We start from the raw sequence: 18544 nt of genomic DNA on the forward strand, positions 1-18544 counted from the left end.
GCCCTAATTTTTTTTTAACTGGAGTAAATCACTCATCCTAATGTCTCCTTCTTTGGCTCGGTGTCAATTTTTGTCTGATGTGCTCCTGCCTGTGAAGCGCCTTGGGATGATTTACCATGTAAAAAGTGCTATATAAATGCAACTTGTTGTAACGTAGTTCTTAAGAGTTGCAATCTAATTACACAGAGATCCTTAGCTTATTTGGCATCTACAGAACGGACTGGAGACAGGGGAGGGTGGGTGGGGAAATTAAGGAAAATCATAGCTTTACCAAACAAAAATCTTACAAATGTATTCATTCAGAGTGTTTATTACAGACTTGGGACAGTTATTTGGGGAAGAAACACAGTGTCTGAGGCCTGTGCTGAAAATGTCGCAGCCTGTGGCCAAAACGAGGAGCGCCAATAAGCTCAGGAACGGCCACCCCCTCCACACTGGTCTTGCTGCTTCTGCAGCTGTTGACACTGCTGCTGACACTGTTGCAGCAGCTGTTGACACTGCTGCTGACATTGGTCTTGCGACTTCCCCTGTTCCTGCTCGCACAGCACAATCACCTTGAGTGCTGCACCTTTCTTCACCAGTTCAAATGCTTCAATGGCCTTTTCCAGGGGGAAGTGATGTGTGATCAAAGGCTTCACGTCCACCTTCTTTGAAGCCAGCATGTTAATCGCAGTGGGCCACCTAAAGTAGCAGGAAAAAAAGGCAAGCAATGATACTATTTCTCACCGCACTGTACCCTACACTTTGAGGCAACGGGGACTTTTTTAATGCATACACCAAGTACCATTTAATTCATTCATAAAAGAATGATATTTTCCCCATGTTTACAATCCTACATTAACTTACCAGAGCCCAGAAATTACTACTGACGATATCAGCAGACAAATATCTAATGTGTTTATATGACAGTTTGTCTGCTATTTCAATGCAGGCATTGACCAGTTTGTATTAATTGGACGAACACCAGCACTAAAAACGCAGAGAAAGGCGTATCATCTGAACAGTTTAAGTCTACGTCCATCAATGCCGTAAAAGTAATTTTCAGGCTAACACTTTCTTATGATACAGGTTCTACTTTTCTAATCAAGTAAAGGATTAGAGTTGTAACTGAGTCAGAAGGTTGTGGGTTCAAGTCCCACTCAGACTTGAGCACATAACCTAGGCTGACACTTCAGTGCAGTACTGAGGGAGTGCTGCACTGTCAGAAGTGCCGTTTATCGGATGAGATGTTAAACCGAGGCCCCGGCTGCCCTCTCAGGTGGACGTAAAAGATCTCACAGCCGCTATTTCGAAGAAGAGCGGGGGAGTTCTCCCCGGTGTCCTGGCCAATATTTATCCCTTAACCAACACCACTAAAAACAGATTCTCTGGTCATTATCACATTGCTGTTTGTGGGATCTTGCTGTGTGCAAATTGGCTGCCACGTTTCCTACATTACAACAGTGACTACACTTCAAAGTGTTTAATTGGCTGTATGGCGCTTTGGGTTGTCTTGCACGTTCTTGATCTTTAACTTTAGAGGGGGAAATCATTTTGTATCTTCAACCTTTTATTTTTGCATCTCCTTGCATCCACAACTGCTTCTATGCTGAAAGGACAGCTTACCTGCTCCCATGTTTTAAAATCTATAGAGGGGAGGGGGTAGATTTTTATTCGTCCAGCCTGAGCACAACCTGCATAGAGTACAAAGAGGAAAATTGGGAGGGGACGATTGCATGTCCATAACTAATCCCATTCAATTCTCCTTCTATTTAAATTCATGTAATTAAAATCAGGCAGGCTGCACTAGGGGGTGCCACCTACCTTGCCAGATTTTTCTCTCTGCCCTCTGTCCAGGTGGCACTTTACAACCTAGGCGGTACTGACAAAAGTATAGCACCTGGATCATGCGGATATTACTAAGTTTGTTAACTTAAGCAAGTGTAGAACTGCAAAACAAGCTAATAAATCTTCTGTAGAATAGACACTTCTTTTGAATTGGTAAAATCAGATTATGAGGTTATGGCAAATTAAAATATTATTGTAAAAGGCCCCATATAATGGCTTTGTTTTCCATTATTATTAGGGACGTAAACTCCTCATTTAAAAGAGAATTCTATGTGACAAGAAGATATAAAATTCACAGTATCGTCCCTCTTTGTGTTCAATAATGATGTTTTATTGTTGAGCCAGAGCTCTTGGCTAATTGCTTTTGTTAGTACATCGATGCAGTGAACCCCACACACTGCCCAGTATAAACTCAATGATTATCGTACCATAACATAAATCTTACTGTAACATTCTGCTTGAATTCCCAAGTTAAATAGGTTACACAGTTTAGACTGTTTCCACTTGTGGGGAGTCTAAAACTAGGGGCCATAAATATAAGATAGTCCAATAAATCCAATAAGGAATTCAGAAGAAACTTCTTTACTCAGAGAGTGGTTAGAGTGTGGAACTCGCTACCACGTGGAGTGATTAAAGCGAATCGCATAGATACATTTAAGGGGAAGCCAGATAAGTACATGAGGGCGATAGGAATAGAAGGATATGTTGATAGGGCGAGATCAAGTACATAGAGTGGGAGGAAGCTCGTGTGGAGCATAAACACCGGCATAGAGTAACTGAACAGGCTAGCAGGCAAAACGTGAGGAACTAGTAATTCTTTTGTTGTAAACGGCCTACGTTCCCCTTGGTGCTTACGTGTTACAGTATCTGAAAACCCCTCGGATATCCAGCTCTCGGGTTATTGCATTTAGTAGGGGGGCATTCATAGTCGGTGTGCCCATACCAATCAGAACCAAAACCCCTCCAGACTTGGTACACTAAAAAGAGGAGACAAGAAGTAGGAATAAGCAACATTTCGTAATTGCCTTCTGTAAGGAAGTACAACTTTATCAGCCTACTCTTGATAATTCAAAGTTGTTTCTGTGCTAAAAGAAATCAAGTATCTAATAATTTGAATTAAGCATCATAAATAACATAGCAAAATTGGAAGTTAGTGCTTAGTTGTATTGGCAAAAACAAGGTTTTCCTACAACACAAGTTCCTCCTTAAAGAGCAAGCATGTCACCAGCTTGCCTTTATAAAAGTCATGAGTCTAGAGAGTTTCAGCCATCACACTTCAAAGCATCAAAATTACCATTTCTTCTGGCCTGGAGCTAAATACCCGCCTATCTGCACGTCCTCTATTTACAACAATTAACCTCTAGCTGGCCTGACCGGGTTTTTCTCTTTGCACCTTTACACCTAGGTGGTACTGAGAAAAATATACTCATATAGATATGTGTAAGTTAGTTAACTGCCCCAAAGCAGAACAACATATCCTACATTACATAGTATATCACCCCTGTTGATATAAAACTACAACAGTACTAGTTAGTTTTGTTAAATTTAACATTACTCAATACTAGTTTACACCCTAAGAAACACATCAAGCAAGATACATAACCCTATTGAGTTCATATCTTCCAGGTGAGTACCTCCAAATTACGCAGAATGCTGGTTTGTTTGATATCTGCTTTCCCTTTACTCGAAGATTCCCCTGGAAGATGGGCATCCGTCCCATCTTCAAGTGCTAGAGATAAAAGTTCACAAGTTCATCTCCTTTAGGGTACAACCTCACCCAGGTTTCATTCAACGAGGTTTACATTCCATTTCACTGTGTGCTGTATAACCTGGCAAACCAGATATCAAACCACCGCACTTTGTGTTAAGAGTAGAAGGCCTCATCTGGATCCAGTATGACATCTTAGTTCGTTCTATGTTGAATAAAATAGCCACTGCAGAAATTGCACTCGCCCTGACTATCAATAGGCAATCCAAAACTTCCGTGGCCTAACTTATCTGGCCTAACTTATCTGGCCTAAATAAATCAATTAACCTTTCAGTCTCTAATTCACCAGCAATTTTAGATAAGATCCTAGATTCTGTGTTTAAGACCGAGATAAACCTATAACTTGCATATTAAAATGGTATTATTCCCTTCCATCAGTAGAGTGTTGATTAGGACCCTTTTAGCATCTCAGGGAGATCATTTATTTTTCATAAGATCCTCTTTTGCCACCAACACCTAGAAGCAACATGGTGTTTTTGCAATTCTAAATGTTTCAAAGTGACATTTTTCACTGGAGTTATCATTAGAGGATATTCAAATAAAGGGCTATGAAAACATTCCTTTAAGATTGGCTTATTGGCACTACAATGGTTATGAGAGAGATCTCTCCACAACCCTCATGGAATGAATTATCCATTGTTGAGCATTGAAAAAAACCTAAATTTTACTTCAGGGAGACCAAAGCTAAATTTAAGCTGAGAGATTGATAACTGCAGATCTTAAAGAATTCCTGTACCAATTGACATACACATGTCAAGAAACTAAATCTTTAGGAGGCTGAATAAAAAGTATAAATCAAATGGGATAGACCCTACAGGATTGTAGTGCCCAATCGGGCAAATTTAATTGAAAATGTTGGGGTACAGTAGTCAAGTGGTTATGGCACTAGACTAGTAACCCAGTTCAATTCCCATCATAGCAAGTTATGAAACTGAATTCAATAAATTTGGTATCTTGTGGGCAGGCACCAGAAAAATGATCATGAAAGCTGCCAGATTGTCATAAAAACAAAACTGGTTCACTAAGCCTCTTCAGAGAAGGGAACCTACCTTCCCCTACCCGGTCTGGCTTAAATGTGAGTCCAGTCCCACATTACATGGTTGACTCTTAATTCACTTAAGACAACTAGGTTGTGGACAGCAAACATGGCCTTGCCAGCGTCACCCACCTCCCAAGAGTAAAACAAAGTGTGTAGAGATCCATGACTGGCTAATCGTGCAAACGTACCTGACTGCAAAAACTTCTGACCAAATATATCAACTCTACAGCTTCAATACTTACACATATACCAGCCTGGACACATTGCTCTGCCCCAGAGCATTCGATAGTTATGTCTGGCATTCCACAAAGAGCAGCCTTCACCTTCTGTGACAATTCTCGAGGGCATGTACATTTATCCAGTTTGAAGATGTTGCCAGCACCCAAGCACTTTGCCATGTCCAATCGCTCTTGCACCATATCTGAAATGATTCAATGAGGCGGTGAGATCGCTAATGCTTAGAAATAAATCTCCAACAGGAGGTTCTACGATTTTAAGCAAAATAAGAAGTATTTGCTATTCTCACGGACACATTTATAATAACAAGTGAAATTCTGCCACACACTATAAAGTGTCCCCTTCCTGACTCCAATGAGATACTGACACAGCCACTAAAAATGAATGATTTTTTCCTTTAAACTAAACCACATAAATAATTTATAAAGAAAGAAAGACCAGATGGTAATAAATGTAATTCTGTACACGAGGTTAAGCAGATTTAAAAAAAATTAGAATCCTAAGTAGCTTGTAGGAGTGACGAGCCATCTGACACATTGTACCTAGACTTCTAGAAAGCATTTGATAAAAGTTCCAAATGAAAAGATATTAAGCTCAAAGCTGTGGGAATACAAGGTACGGAAAAGAAATTGGCTGAAGGGCAGAAAGCAACAGGAGTTATTCAGGGGTGTGGAGGGGGCGGGGGAAGACACAGTAAGAATCAGTGTTGGAATCATTAGTGTTTCTAATTTACACAAATTCAGAATTTCAATGTAAATTAGTCATATTTGCAAATAATGTTATGCTGGGAGACAGTCCAAAAATTACAGAATAAGCTAGACAAAATATTTATACGAGCAAAATAATGGCAAATGAAATTTAATAGGTAAAGTACAGCACCTCAGAAGGAAAACTGGACAACAAATGTGCTCCATGAATGGTGTTGAAATGAGTGAGGATGAAATGAATAACTAGGAGTCTTAGAAAACTCAACGCACAACCTTTTCAACCAATTAGGAGTAGTGATCAACAGACCGAATAGAACATTGAACTACATAGCCAAAACAGTAGAATGCAAATCAGAGGAAGACATAATCAAACAGTACGACACTGTGGTCAGACCACTTCTTAAGTACTGTGTCCAGTTCTGGTCACCAAGACACAAGGGAGACATTCAAGCATTGGAGGCAGTGCAGAGGAGCCACACAAGGCTGATTCCTAGTGTTAGAGTTTGAGCTATGAGGAAAGACTTGGAAAAATTACTTGAAATTAAACTGCGGAAAAAAAAGATTACAGGTTCAACCTAGTAAAAGGCAAATTTAAGACTGATATCAGGAAGTTCTTTTCACACATAGAATGATCAAGACATCATGGACTCCAAGATAGAATAATTGAGGCGAAAACCCTGGATTAATTCACCTGCAATCTTGTGAAAGTCACAAAGCCCCATTGCTGTAAACAACCTGAGGTCAAATAGTCATTTAAAAAAAAAATGCAAATTTTACAGACATTCTTTGGGGTCAATGCCAATCAGACTTTTGGGGATAAACAGTGAGTGAATAGGTAGATAAAGCTGAAAATTAGCATTTTTGCCCCATTATCTGTGGGACAATGGGCCAGGTTTTATTCTCTAATTCCTAACTTTGGTGCAGCAGTGTCCAAGATTTTCATCTTCGTGGGAGTCTTGGGTGCACCTCATGGAGTCTCATCGGCCACATATAAAGTTTTGCATTCTTTTGATTTAGGGCTTATTCATCAATGAGACAAGATCAAAGAGCAGCCCTTCCCAAACCTCCAGACAGAAACAAAATTAAAACAGGACAATCTGAGTGGAAAATAAATACACAGATAGAACTGAACTGCTTGTGCTTTGAGCAGCATGAGGCCCAAAAGCAACCCTACCTTAAGTAAAAAAAAACGCTGCTCTTTTCAACACTTACAAGGCTAAGACTTCATTGTTTTGCTAGAAAACAGCAATATTATAATCAAAGCCAAGAGACAGAAAATTCAGACATTTTAACTAGAAATAGATTAAAAAGAAAATTTAAAAACACACACAAATGACCTTACCACAAATCGCAATTGGACCTCCTCCCATAGACTTGGCAACAAGCAGATTCATAAGTCCGATTGGCCCTAAATGAAAGGCTGGCAGTTAGATCACGTGCAAAGTACTGGGACAGAGCTGTGTTATTTATGCATAAACGTAATTGTTATTCAAAAAATTTGGCACAAATGTGTCTGCAGGAGATATCTAACATCAATATCAGCTTATTTTGCTTTTTTAATAAACATATTTATTTGTTTTCTTCCATTTCCCTTTATTAGTCTCCCACAAAATGCATCACCCCACAGGCAAAGCCTGGGTAGATACCTTCCTCCTAGACAACAGCAGGTACTTGACCAGCATGAGAAGAGTTCTCAGTTGAAACTCTTCCTGTTTTACTTTGAGTCAAAGCAGTGTAACCATAAAGTCAGAGACACTCGGGAATTCACTCGATGATGAGCATTGCAGAATCTTGGAGACTGCTTGTGTGATAAAGTGACTCACTTCAGAAGGGCTGGTAGAATGGGTGTGATTACTATTTCAGTTGTCTAAAATCTGGAGTGTAACACTGCAGCATTGGTTGCCGGAGTTAATTTAGACTTTTTCCAGCAGATTTCCTGATACGTGCTCCCAGCAGGTGGGGCTCCCCACCAGAAGCACGTTTGTAAAATCAATCCTGCATTATGAACATCTTCACTGAACCAACTGAATCTAGATTCACAAACAAACATGTTACATAGCAAGAAATCCATTTAAAGCAGAAAGAGTCATTTAGTCCATATCGTGAATCATCCATTATTGCCTTCGACATCTCTAAAGTCCTTGCACTTCTATACAAATTGCTGACATTTGTCTTCCATCCAAAGCTATGTTCATCACTATCTAGTGGCTTCTGAAATTGCTCTACTTTTGTTGATATCTCATTCCAAATTCTTTTTCAGTTGACTCCGTCTGTTCTGTCACTCTGTTCCTTCTTGATCTTGAAACAATTTCTGAGAAACCCATCTAGTTTGCTGATATCAGTGACAAGTGATCGACATAAGCTACTGCTTACCTGCCCCAAAGATGAGGACCTTGCTGCCCATTCCCACCCCACCTCTGCGACAGGCATGAATCCCAACAGAAAGAGGCTCAATCAATGCACCTTCCTCAAAGCTCACGCACTCAGGAAGTCTGAAATAAGACGACACAACAAACATTAAACTTTCCTTACATAAACAAATGCCTGCACTACATAATTCATTATATATGAAGCTTTTCACATCATTCCTTATGTTTGGCATCTATTGACATCATCTGGGAGTATCAGATGGTGGCCCACTTTGAAACAGAATGGGCCAGAATTTGCTGTCAAAATAACGGTGAGGCTCATGGCACACTCACTGTCATTTATGTGCAAACGGTACAGCGACATCAGGCAAGGGGCAGATGCGCGGTTAAGCCCAGAAATCCAAAAAGTTGCTGTCCGAGTTGCGCTGCTCCGCTGTTAGCTTCGCGAAAACGGCATCTCGCTGTCTGCCTCGCCACCGAAATGCATTGAGCAGAGTGAGGCTGCTGTATTTGCACGGGAGATACGAACTAAGACTTGTCCATTTCAGTCTAAGTACGCTTTTAACGATGTGATAAGTTTTAATTGCTGCCAATCAAACTCTCTGGGACTGAAGATTAACTACAGGTTTTAAATGTTGGAGATTTTAAAAATGTAAAATTTAGGAAAACTAAAAAAAAATCATTTTAATTTTTTACATTTTCAAAATTATTTCTTTCTTTCCCTCTCTTTATTTCTCTTTCTGTACCTGGTTTGACACTGAATTCACCCACTGTAATTTCCTTCTCAGTCCTTTATTGTTAATTTCACAATCCCTCAATCTGATTGGTTAAGGAGATGCCCGGTTGCTTGCCCTGTTCACTCAGGTCCCAGATGGCCTGTTTCCCTCGCTGTGCCGTTATCAGGTCGCACTTTCAGCAACTTGCTACGCAAAAAAAACGAAAAACCTAAACGTGCAGGGGCAAGTCTAACTAACGGCAGACACCTTCAGATGCCCTGCCACAGCAAATTATGGCTCAATATCGACAACATTCAGAGAAGTGTTGAGAGTATCCTATTACCTAACTCGATCCCTGGCTATCTCCGCTTACCCACATTCAAGGCATGGCTCTACCTGGACAAACTATTTACAGATAACTAGTCAACGAATCTGAAGGAATATGATACTGCAGAACTGTGGCAGGAGAGGAGGTAGAACATTTTTAGAATCTTGATACAAAACCATTGTCTTTAACATATTGATGTTGTGCTTTACATATATATATGACCATTAAAATATCAATTTAAGGAGCATAGCATATCCATCAAAATAAGAATAAGATGTCCTCCCCACAAACTCCACTGGTTGGGGTTTGTTTCAAGGGCATGCAATCTCAAGTTGATAAACTGCTCAGGCTTCTCTTTTGAGATTTATGCTCTCACCTCAAACCTTTGTTGTTTCATTGTCTCGTCACCCTAATGAAAAAATACATGTGCTGTAGTGTGTGGGGACTGTACGCGCACATCACTGTAATCTTGCCCTTGGAAAATTTAATATTTGGGGAAAAATTTGCAGAACTATGGGGAAAGAGCAGGGGATAGCTCAATAGCTTAATAGCTCTTTCAAAAAGCCGGCACAGGCACGATCAGCTGAATGGCCTACTTTTGTGTTGTAAGATTCTATGATTCTATGAACATTGCTAATCTTATAAAGGCCATTCTAACCACTGAGGTTCAATTTACCAGTGATGTGGACAGTTTTCCAAGTATTTCCCTTGCATTTTGAAGTCCAGTTTATCTAATTGATGTTTTTCACTTTTCACAATCTAGTGTCCATTTCCGACAGTCCTATTGTGACATATATGCAGGAGATTGAAGCTAGAAGGGAGCATTTGATATATTTTAAAATCCACTGAGGGAGCGCAGTTTGCATTCTATTGCTGGTCATTTTGGCAATGTACAAATCATTTTACAATTGAGACAGAATGTGAGTGCAAGAGCGAGACTGTGTGATGAAGCAGCTATTGGCAAAAGTTAATTTGGTTTGGTCTTATTGCTATGTTGCAATGAGAGTTAAGTACCCATTACAATTTGAGGTCTTAAAGTACTGCAACTTTCTTTTATATGGTTACACTGCATTTCCCATGAGTAATTCTCAGTCCCCATAATTAGCTGTCTTACTTAAATCTGCCTTTATAGATGGCATGTTCCCCAAATGCAGTCATCTATCTACTTCATGTAGGCTTGTGATACATTTTAAATTCCAATTTTTTCCAGTTTTAATTAGCTAGTGTATTTATTTGCATCTTAAAAAACACAAAGTAGTATGAATAGATAATGACTGAGGATGCAGTCATCACACGTAGACAACAATATTCTTAAAGGGTCAAATTCACCCTCTTGATCTCACAAGTGAGCAAGACAGTGAGAGTTGTTCCCACTCAATGTTCACAGCTAACCTTGATCCTTTCCTCATCCAATATCCATGCATTCAAACTTTCAACCGTAGTCCCTGGAAAGAGATCAGGAGCAGGAGGAATCCTGGCTACATTCCTATTCCCAAACCCAAACCCAGTGATGCTGAGGTAAAGTGTAGCAACCCCCTAGCACCAGCGACAAGCAAGTAAATATACATGAGGAACTCACTTGTAACAGTAGTTGGCATTGTGGACATAGTACCGACAAAGAATCCCATCATCGGGAGGAGTAGCACAGAAGAAAATCGTCGGGGACAGGTTGTAACGTCCAGTTCTAACAAACTCATCATTTTCTCTTGGGACACCAGGCTCAATAGCAACTCTGTCACCTGTAGCAGAGGAAACACTTGAGATGCATACTTACTTGTTTTTCTTTTCCGCCATTAGTTTTTTGAGAAAATAGTGACCAAGTTATTAGTGGCATGGAATTGAACAGTCCCACTCCCAGATGCAAGGTAAGGCTTCCTTTATTCAGGCCCAGCAATGCCACCTCAAAAGAGCACCAGTGTGACATTTCCATTTCCATCCTATTAGACATTCTTACTGTTCTTTCGAAGTGAAATCATCAACTTAGAGTCAAACTGTCAGCAGTTTTATGCCGGGGGTGCAGGTCTTCTAGACTGCCCCAACCCATTTCATGTAGGACCTTTACAAGCAGCAGAGAGAAGAACCATCAACAATAACAACTTGCCTTTATATAGTGCCTTTAACATAGCAAAACGTCCCAAGGCGCTTTACAGGAGCGTTATCAGACAAAATTTGACACTGAGCCACATAAGGAGATATTAGGGCAGGTGACCAAAAGCTTGGTCAAAGAGGTAGGTTTTAAAGAGTGTCTTAAAGGAGGAGAGAGCGTGGAGAGGGTTAGGGAGGGAATTCCAGAGCTTAGGGCCTAGGCAACTGAAGGCACGGCCGCCAATTGTGGAGAGTTAAAATCGGTGATGCGCAAGAGGCCAGAATTGGAGGACCGCAGAGATCTCGGAGGATTGTAGGGCTGGAGGAGCAAGCAGAGATAGGGAGGGGCGAGGCCATAGAGGGATTTGAAAACAAGGATGAGAATTTTAAAATCGAGGTGTTGCCAGAATGGGAGCCAAGGTAGGTCAGCAAGCACAGGGTTGTGGGTTCAAGTCCCATGGATGTAAAAGATCCCATGGCGCTATTTGAAGAAGAGCAGGCGAGTTCTCCCCAGTGTCCTGGCCAATATTTATCTCTCAACCAACATCACTAAAACAGATTATCTGGTTGTTATCTCATAGCTCTTTGTGGGACCTTGTGTGCAAATTGTCTGCCACGTTTCCTACATTACAACAGTGACTACACGTCACAAGTATTTCATTGGCTGCAAAGCGCTTTGGAACATCCTGAGGTCATGAAAGCGCTTTATAAATAAATTTTTTAATAATGTGTTTTTTGTGGACTGACCTACTTTAAGGTTTTGCACTCCAGACCCCAATTTAAACACAGTCCCAGCGCCCTCGTGCCCCAGAATCATTGGTTTCTTTACAACAAAATCTCCAATTTTTCCATGTTGCCAGTAATGGACATCGGAGCCGCAGATCCCGACCGAATGCATCTTCAGCAGGACCTCTGAAAATACAGCATAGCAAGAAAATTAAAACAACTCTCAGCAGAAGAAAATTAAAACCTTGGATGTAAGTACTTTGGAATATGTGGGCCATTTAAAAAAAAAGACATGCCTTAGAAAAGAGGTAAATTTAGTTTCTGGGAAGAGAACCGGTATGAGTTGATGTTATTTCTATTAACCGTGTCTGATGCTGTGCAGACTGATGAGAAACTATCTAGAAAAGAGAGCGCACAAATCAGCTCGGCGTCTTCCAAAAGGAGGTCTTTCAAACCAATTCCACCACGTTTGCTGCCCTCCAAGTTGGCAATCGAACTGTTGGCCTAAAAGTACAGAGCATTGATCTGTAAACTACAGCAGCACAGGTCGCAGAGAGTGGCTATTTCTAAAAACTGTGTGTAGGAACAGGTGAAAGAAGGTTGCCGGATCTAAAACAAATAATGAGCGCCAGGACCATACACAATCATTCCGCTTATAATTTGTACAAGACTAAATCAACAAGAAAAATTGCTGTGCAGTAGCGCACCAACAGTTTAATCAAGGGTGCAGCTGTAAAGAACTAGTTGCAGAGCTCTTTCGTATAAGGCAGCACAATATAATGAGGCAGGCGGATATAACGAGGCAGGAGGATATAACGAGGCATTGACTTGCAGTTGGTTTCCCAGAGTTTGCAGAATTTTTCACTGGGGACATGCAAAGGGCAGGTGGAGTGGGACTAATTGGACAGCTCTTTCAAACAGCCAGCGCAGACACAATGGGCTGAATGGCCGCCTGTGTTGTATCATTCTATAATCCTTTGAATCTCACTTGCTACTGAGCAACTACAAAACAGATCTAGGCAGATCATTTGAGAAATCAATTTATCAAGTCATCCCCCTGCATCAGTTTGGATGGAACCACATTCCCATTATTTCCATCTATCAGCCAGCAGTATATTGCTTCAAGCATCTTGACCAAGTTTTAGGGAAAACTTACCCTAATATAAACATTTAGATTCTTTACAGGAAATAGGAGTGTTATAACTGCAAGTCATTCTTCAAGGACCATTATAGAAGGTTGCAAACCCTATTGCAAGCATCTAGTGCCTGGTAATGACATAAGAACATAAGAAATAGGAGCAGGAGTTGGCCATACGGCCCCTCGAGCCTGCTCCGCCATTCAATAAGATCATGGCTGATCTTTGACCTCAACTCCACTTTCCCACCCGATCCCCATATCCCTTGATTCCCCTAGAGTCCAAAAATCTATCTCAGCCTTGAATATACTCAATGACTCAGCATCCACAGCTCTTTGGGGCATCTTTTCCACTCCAGCTATTACCTGATCTTTCGCCTTAAGCATCTCCTTCAATATTTGAGAATGGACTATGGTGGAATTACAATCAAGGGTTTGAAAATCCTGCAACCTATGGTATAAGTAGCATTAAAGTCTGAACTGTTTTACCGCCCAATAGGTTAGTACATTAACGTGTGTTTTTATAGAATCATAGAAGTTACAACATGGAAACAGGCCCTTCGGCCCAACATGTCCATGTCGCCCAGTTTATACCACTAAGCTAGTCCCAATTGCCTGCACTTGGCCCATATCCCTCTATACCCATCTTACCCATGTAACTGTCCAAATGCTTTTTAAAAGACAAAATTGTACCCGCCTCTACTACTGCCTCTGGCAGCTCGTTCCAGACACTCACCACCCTTTGAGTGAAAAAATTGCCCCTCTGGACCCTTTTGTATCTCTCCCCTCTCACCTTAAATCTATGCCCCCTCGTTATAGACTCCCCTACCTTTGGGAAAAGATTTTGACTCTCGACCTTATCTATGCCCCTCATTATTTTATAGACTTCTATAAGATCACCCCTTAACCTCCTACTCTCCAGGGAAAAAAGTCCCAGTCTGTCTAACCTCTCCCTGTAAGTCAAACCATCAAGTCCCGGTAGCATCCTAGTAAATCTTTTCTGCACTCTTTCTAGTTTAATAATATCCTTTCTATAATAGGGTGACCAGAACTGTACACAGTACTCCAAGTGTGGCCTCACCAATGCCCTGTACAACTTCAACAAGACATCCCAACTCCTGCATTCAATGTTCTGACCAATGAAACCAAGCATGCCGAATGCCTTCTTCACCACCCTATCCACCTGTGACTCCACTTTCAAGGAGCTATGAATCTGTACTCCTAGATCTCTTTGTTCTATAACTCTCCCCAACGCCCTACCATTAACGGAGTAGGTTTGTGGTACGATCAACGTTTCTAAGATATGGTGCGGTGCCTGAAAAAGAAAAATAAGCAAATCAAAAGAACAGAGGAAGGCTTCACTTGAGAAAATCTTTTTAAGAATATGCTTACCGCCAGCACCTGGTTCCCCAACTGGACGTTTGTCCTGTGGAGAGAAGAAATGTATTTTTTAAAGAGAAGTCCTATGCTTTTGTAGGTCACTTGTGATCGAAATAAACAGAGATTTTACTACAACTACCGGTAATAAAGGAGACGGCATGTACTCCATCAGCAGACGTACTAGCCTGAACGGTGATCAGTGTGTTATTGTGTGGTTCTACCTCCTCCCTAACCCCTCTTTCACTCCTCCCTCCCCCACTCCCCTTCAACAAAGGCTCAAGTGCAAACAAAACTTTTAAATGCAACAGGATCGTGAATACTTTGGCTGTAATCCTACATAGGCAGTGGCTGGCTGGAATTAGAGAATGGGTGCTTGAATCCATAAGACCATAAGAGATAGGAGCAGGAGTAGGCCATTCGGCCCCTCGAGCCTGCTCCGCCATTCAATGAGATCGTGGCTGATCTGATTTTTACCTCAACTCCACTTTCCTGCCTTTTCCCCATATCCTTTGACTCCCTTGCTGATCAAAAATTTGTCTAACTCAGCCTTGAATGTATTCAATGACTCGGCCTCCACAGCTTTTTGGGGTAAAGAATTCCAAAGATTCACGACCCTCTGGGAAAAGAAATTCCTCCTCATTTCCGTCTTAAACAGGCGACCCCTTATTCTGAGACTACGCCCCCTAGTTTTAGATTCCCCCATGAGGGGTAACATCCTCTCAGCATCTACCCTATCAAGTCCCCTCAGAATCTTGTATGTTTCAATAAGATCTCCTCTCATTCTTCTAAACTCCAATGAGTATAGACCCAACCTGTTCAATCTTTGGCTGTATCTATATACGACTTTATGTACTTTTTAAGAACACACAGTTAAACCAAAAAAAAGCAGTCTCCGTTTAAATCATTATGAAAGTCTTGGTAAGTGGAGGAATAAAATGTTATTCCAGTCACCCACTAGTTGCCTTTATTGCTGTCACATTCTGTGACTGTTTAAGTGAGCAATCTATCAGTAGCCCAAGATCTTACCAAAAAAACTCCCACCAGACACAAGTCTGTCAAATAATCAAGCATTACATCCAGATTAGATTTTTGTTCCTCCCACAACATATGCATTCTTCCACATATTATATTTCTATGGAACAGCTGCATAAAATATTCACATAGACCATCTTCAGCCCTCCTGTTTTAGACGACTGTAGCCTTTAAAAAAACAGCAAAAATAGAATTCATCTTTGAGAAGCCCAAATGCAGGATGACAAAGTGAGTACACGATATGCAAGATCACGATGGGAGTACACGATATGCAAGATCACGATGTGAATACACGATATGCAAGATCACGATGTGAGTACACAATATGCAAGATCACATTGTGAGTACACGATATGCAAGATCACGATGGGAGTACACAATATGCAAGATCACGATGTGAGTACATGATATAGGGATAAGGGACAAAGAAGAAAATCTTCCTGTGGAGGTAGAGAGCATGACTGAAGTGCTGAATGAGTACTTTGCATCTGTCTTCAAAAAGAAGAGGATGAAGTTAATGTCGCAGTAGAGGAGGCGAGAGTAGAGATATTGGATAGGATAAAAATAGATAGGTTGGCATCGCTCAAAGTTAACAAGTCACCCAGTCTAGGTGGAATGCATCCTAGGTTGCTGAGAGAAGCAAAGGTGGAGATAGCAGAAGCTCTGACCACAATCTTCCAATCCTCCTTGGATATGGGAGTGATGCCAATGGACTGGAGGACTGCAAATGTTACACCCCTGTTCAAAAAAGTGAGGGATAAACCTGGTAACTACAGGCCAATCAGTCTAACATCAGTGGTAGGAAAACTACTAGAGACCATTGTCAAGGACAAAATTAATTCTCACTTGGCGATGCATGGGTTAATATGGGACAACTAGCATGAATTTGTTAAAGGCAAATGGTGTCTGTCTAACCTGACTGAGCTCTTTGATGAAGTACCAGAGAGGGTTGATGAAGGTAGTGCAGTGGATGTATATATGGACTTTCAAAACGCATTTGATAAAGTACTGCATAACAGACTTATTCGGAAAATAGAAGCACATGGGATTAAAGGGACAGTGGTAACTTCGGTTCGTAATTAGCTAATGGATAAGAGGCAGAGAGTAGTGGTGAACAGATGTTTCTCTGACTGGAGAGAAAGGGCCCCCAGGGATGGGTATTGAGACCATTGCTTTTCTTGTTATACATAAATGACCTGGACTGGGGTATATAGGGAGTACAATTTTGAAGTTTGCAGATGATACAAAACTTGGCAATGTAATAAATAGTGAGGAGGATAGCAGCAGACTTCTGGAGGACGTAGACTGGTGAAATGGGCAGACGCATGGCAGATGCAATTTAATGTGGGTAACTGTGAAGTGATGCATTTTGGGAGGAACAACATGGAGAGGCAGTATAAACTAAATGATACTATTTTGAGGGGATGCAACAGCAAATGGACCTGGGGGTGCATAATTCACAAATTATTGAAGGTGGCAGGGCGAGTTGATAAGGCGGTTAAGAAAGCGTACAGGATAATTGGCTTTGTAAATAGGGGCATTGAATACAAAAACAAAGAAGTTATGCTAAACCTTTACAAATCACTGGTTAGGCCTCAGCTGATTCTGGGCACCACACTTTAGGGAGGATGTCAAAAACTTGGAGAGGTTACAGAAGAAGTTTACCAGGATGAGGGACATTGGAGAAGCTGGGACTGTTCTCCTTAGAGCAGAGAAGGTTAAGGGGAGACCTGATAGAGGTATTCAAAATAATGAGAGGTTCATATATTTCACTATTTTTATAAATTATTGTATTTTCTGGTTGGCTGGTTCGAATGAAGCAGATACCCTTGATGTTAGCAGCCAGTTCCGCTGCCCACTCAGTTGACACAGCATCACTTAGATAGAACATTTGCTGTGGGACTGTTTCCTCTGGCAAGTGGGTCAGTAGCCAGAGGTCATAGATTTAAAATAATTGGCAGAAGAACTAGAGGGGAAATTAGGAGAATTTTTTCACACAGAGGGTTGTTAAGATCTGGAACTCACTACCTGAAAGGGTGGTGGAAGCAGATTCCATAGGAACTTTCAAAACGCAATTGGACATGTACTGGAAGAGGATTAGTTTGCAGGGTTAGGGGGGAAAAGCTGGGGTGTGGGACTAAATTGGACAGCTCTTTCAAAGAGCCGGCACAGGCATGATGGGCCGAATGGCCTCCTGCGTTGTAGGATTCTATGATTCTATATACAAGATCACAATTTGAGTACTTTATACAAGATCACAATCTCAGTATACCATATAAGATCACAATGTGAGTACATGATATACAAGATCACAATGTGAGTACGTGATATACAAGATCAAGATCTCAGTACACGATATGTGTCAATGTCCCAATGTCAGTACACGATGTGCAAGATCCCATTGTGAGTACATGATATACAAGATCCCAATGTGAGTACATGATATACAAGATCCCATTGTGAGTACATGATATACAAGATCCCAATATGAGTACACGATATAAAAATTCTTCAGCTTTCAAGGCAAATAAATTACCAGTTTCATATCGCCTGGTCCATGGACCACTAAAGCTAAGTTCTCCGGTTGCGACATCTTCAATCTTTTTTTCCTTGTAACTGGTGGCTTCTCGATGAGTTCAAAGGCAATTGGAGTTGGACGTTCAGCTGCAGCTTTCCTTTCCTATTGAAACAGAGTTATCATTGGCCAGTGTTCCACTAGTCCTACTATTCCCCCCTTTCTTCCGTCCAAGCTGGTCTGGCAAACACTCTCACTGCACTGTTTTGACCGTATAACTCGCCCAGCCCAGCGCCCGGATGTTTTAACACAATTTGCGTCACAAAAACTAACAGGGTAACCTTTCAGGCGTCGGATGTTTGCGCCTGTGACATCTCCCCTCGTCAATATTTACAAATATGGGCCTTGATTAGCTGAAACCCGTCCCTTTACAGCCAATCAGTGACCAAAATGTTCAATGCCGGGGCATATAAGTTAACCTAGCCGTCTTTAAAGGAGCAAAATCTGGGAATTACACAAACTATTTCCCCACTTGAGTCCTGGGCAGCAAGGACCATGTTAGTATTTGCAAGAGACTTCCTGGGAATGTCTTAATATTTGAAGGGGATTGCCCATTCAGAAAAGTTTTTTTAAAAAACATTGTCTTACAAAATATAAAAGTATTTTTTTAGACAATAACA

At 41.1% G+C, this 18544-nt stretch overlaps 1 protein-coding gene across 1 annotated transcript; it reads right to left on the reverse strand.

Annotated features, from left to right (window-relative positions):
• Window positions 1-311: 311 nt before the first annotated feature.
• Window positions 312-18077, reverse strand: LOC137304643 (sorbitol dehydrogenase-like). The gene is made up of 9 exons (XM_067973287.1): window positions 17886-18077; window positions 14330-14363; window positions 11824-11988; window positions 10571-10730; window positions 7952-8070; window positions 6921-6986; window positions 4877-5055; window positions 2683-2804; window positions 312-681 (listed from the first exon to the last, which is right to left on the reverse strand). Exons 1-9 carry the CDS (start codon window positions 17940-17942, stop codon window positions 411-413), a joined length of 1173 nt encoding a protein of 390 aa, XP_067829388.1. The 5' UTR covers window positions 17943-18077; the 3' UTR covers window positions 312-410.
• Between the last annotated feature and the right edge of the window lie 467 nt (window positions 18078-18544).

This window comes from Heptranchias perlo, chromosome 38, assembly GCF_035084215.1.
Source record: "Heptranchias perlo isolate sHepPer1 chromosome 38, sHepPer1.hap1, whole genome shotgun sequence".
NCBI lineage: Eukaryota > Metazoa > Chordata > Chondrichthyes > Hexanchiformes > Hexanchidae > Heptranchias > Heptranchias perlo.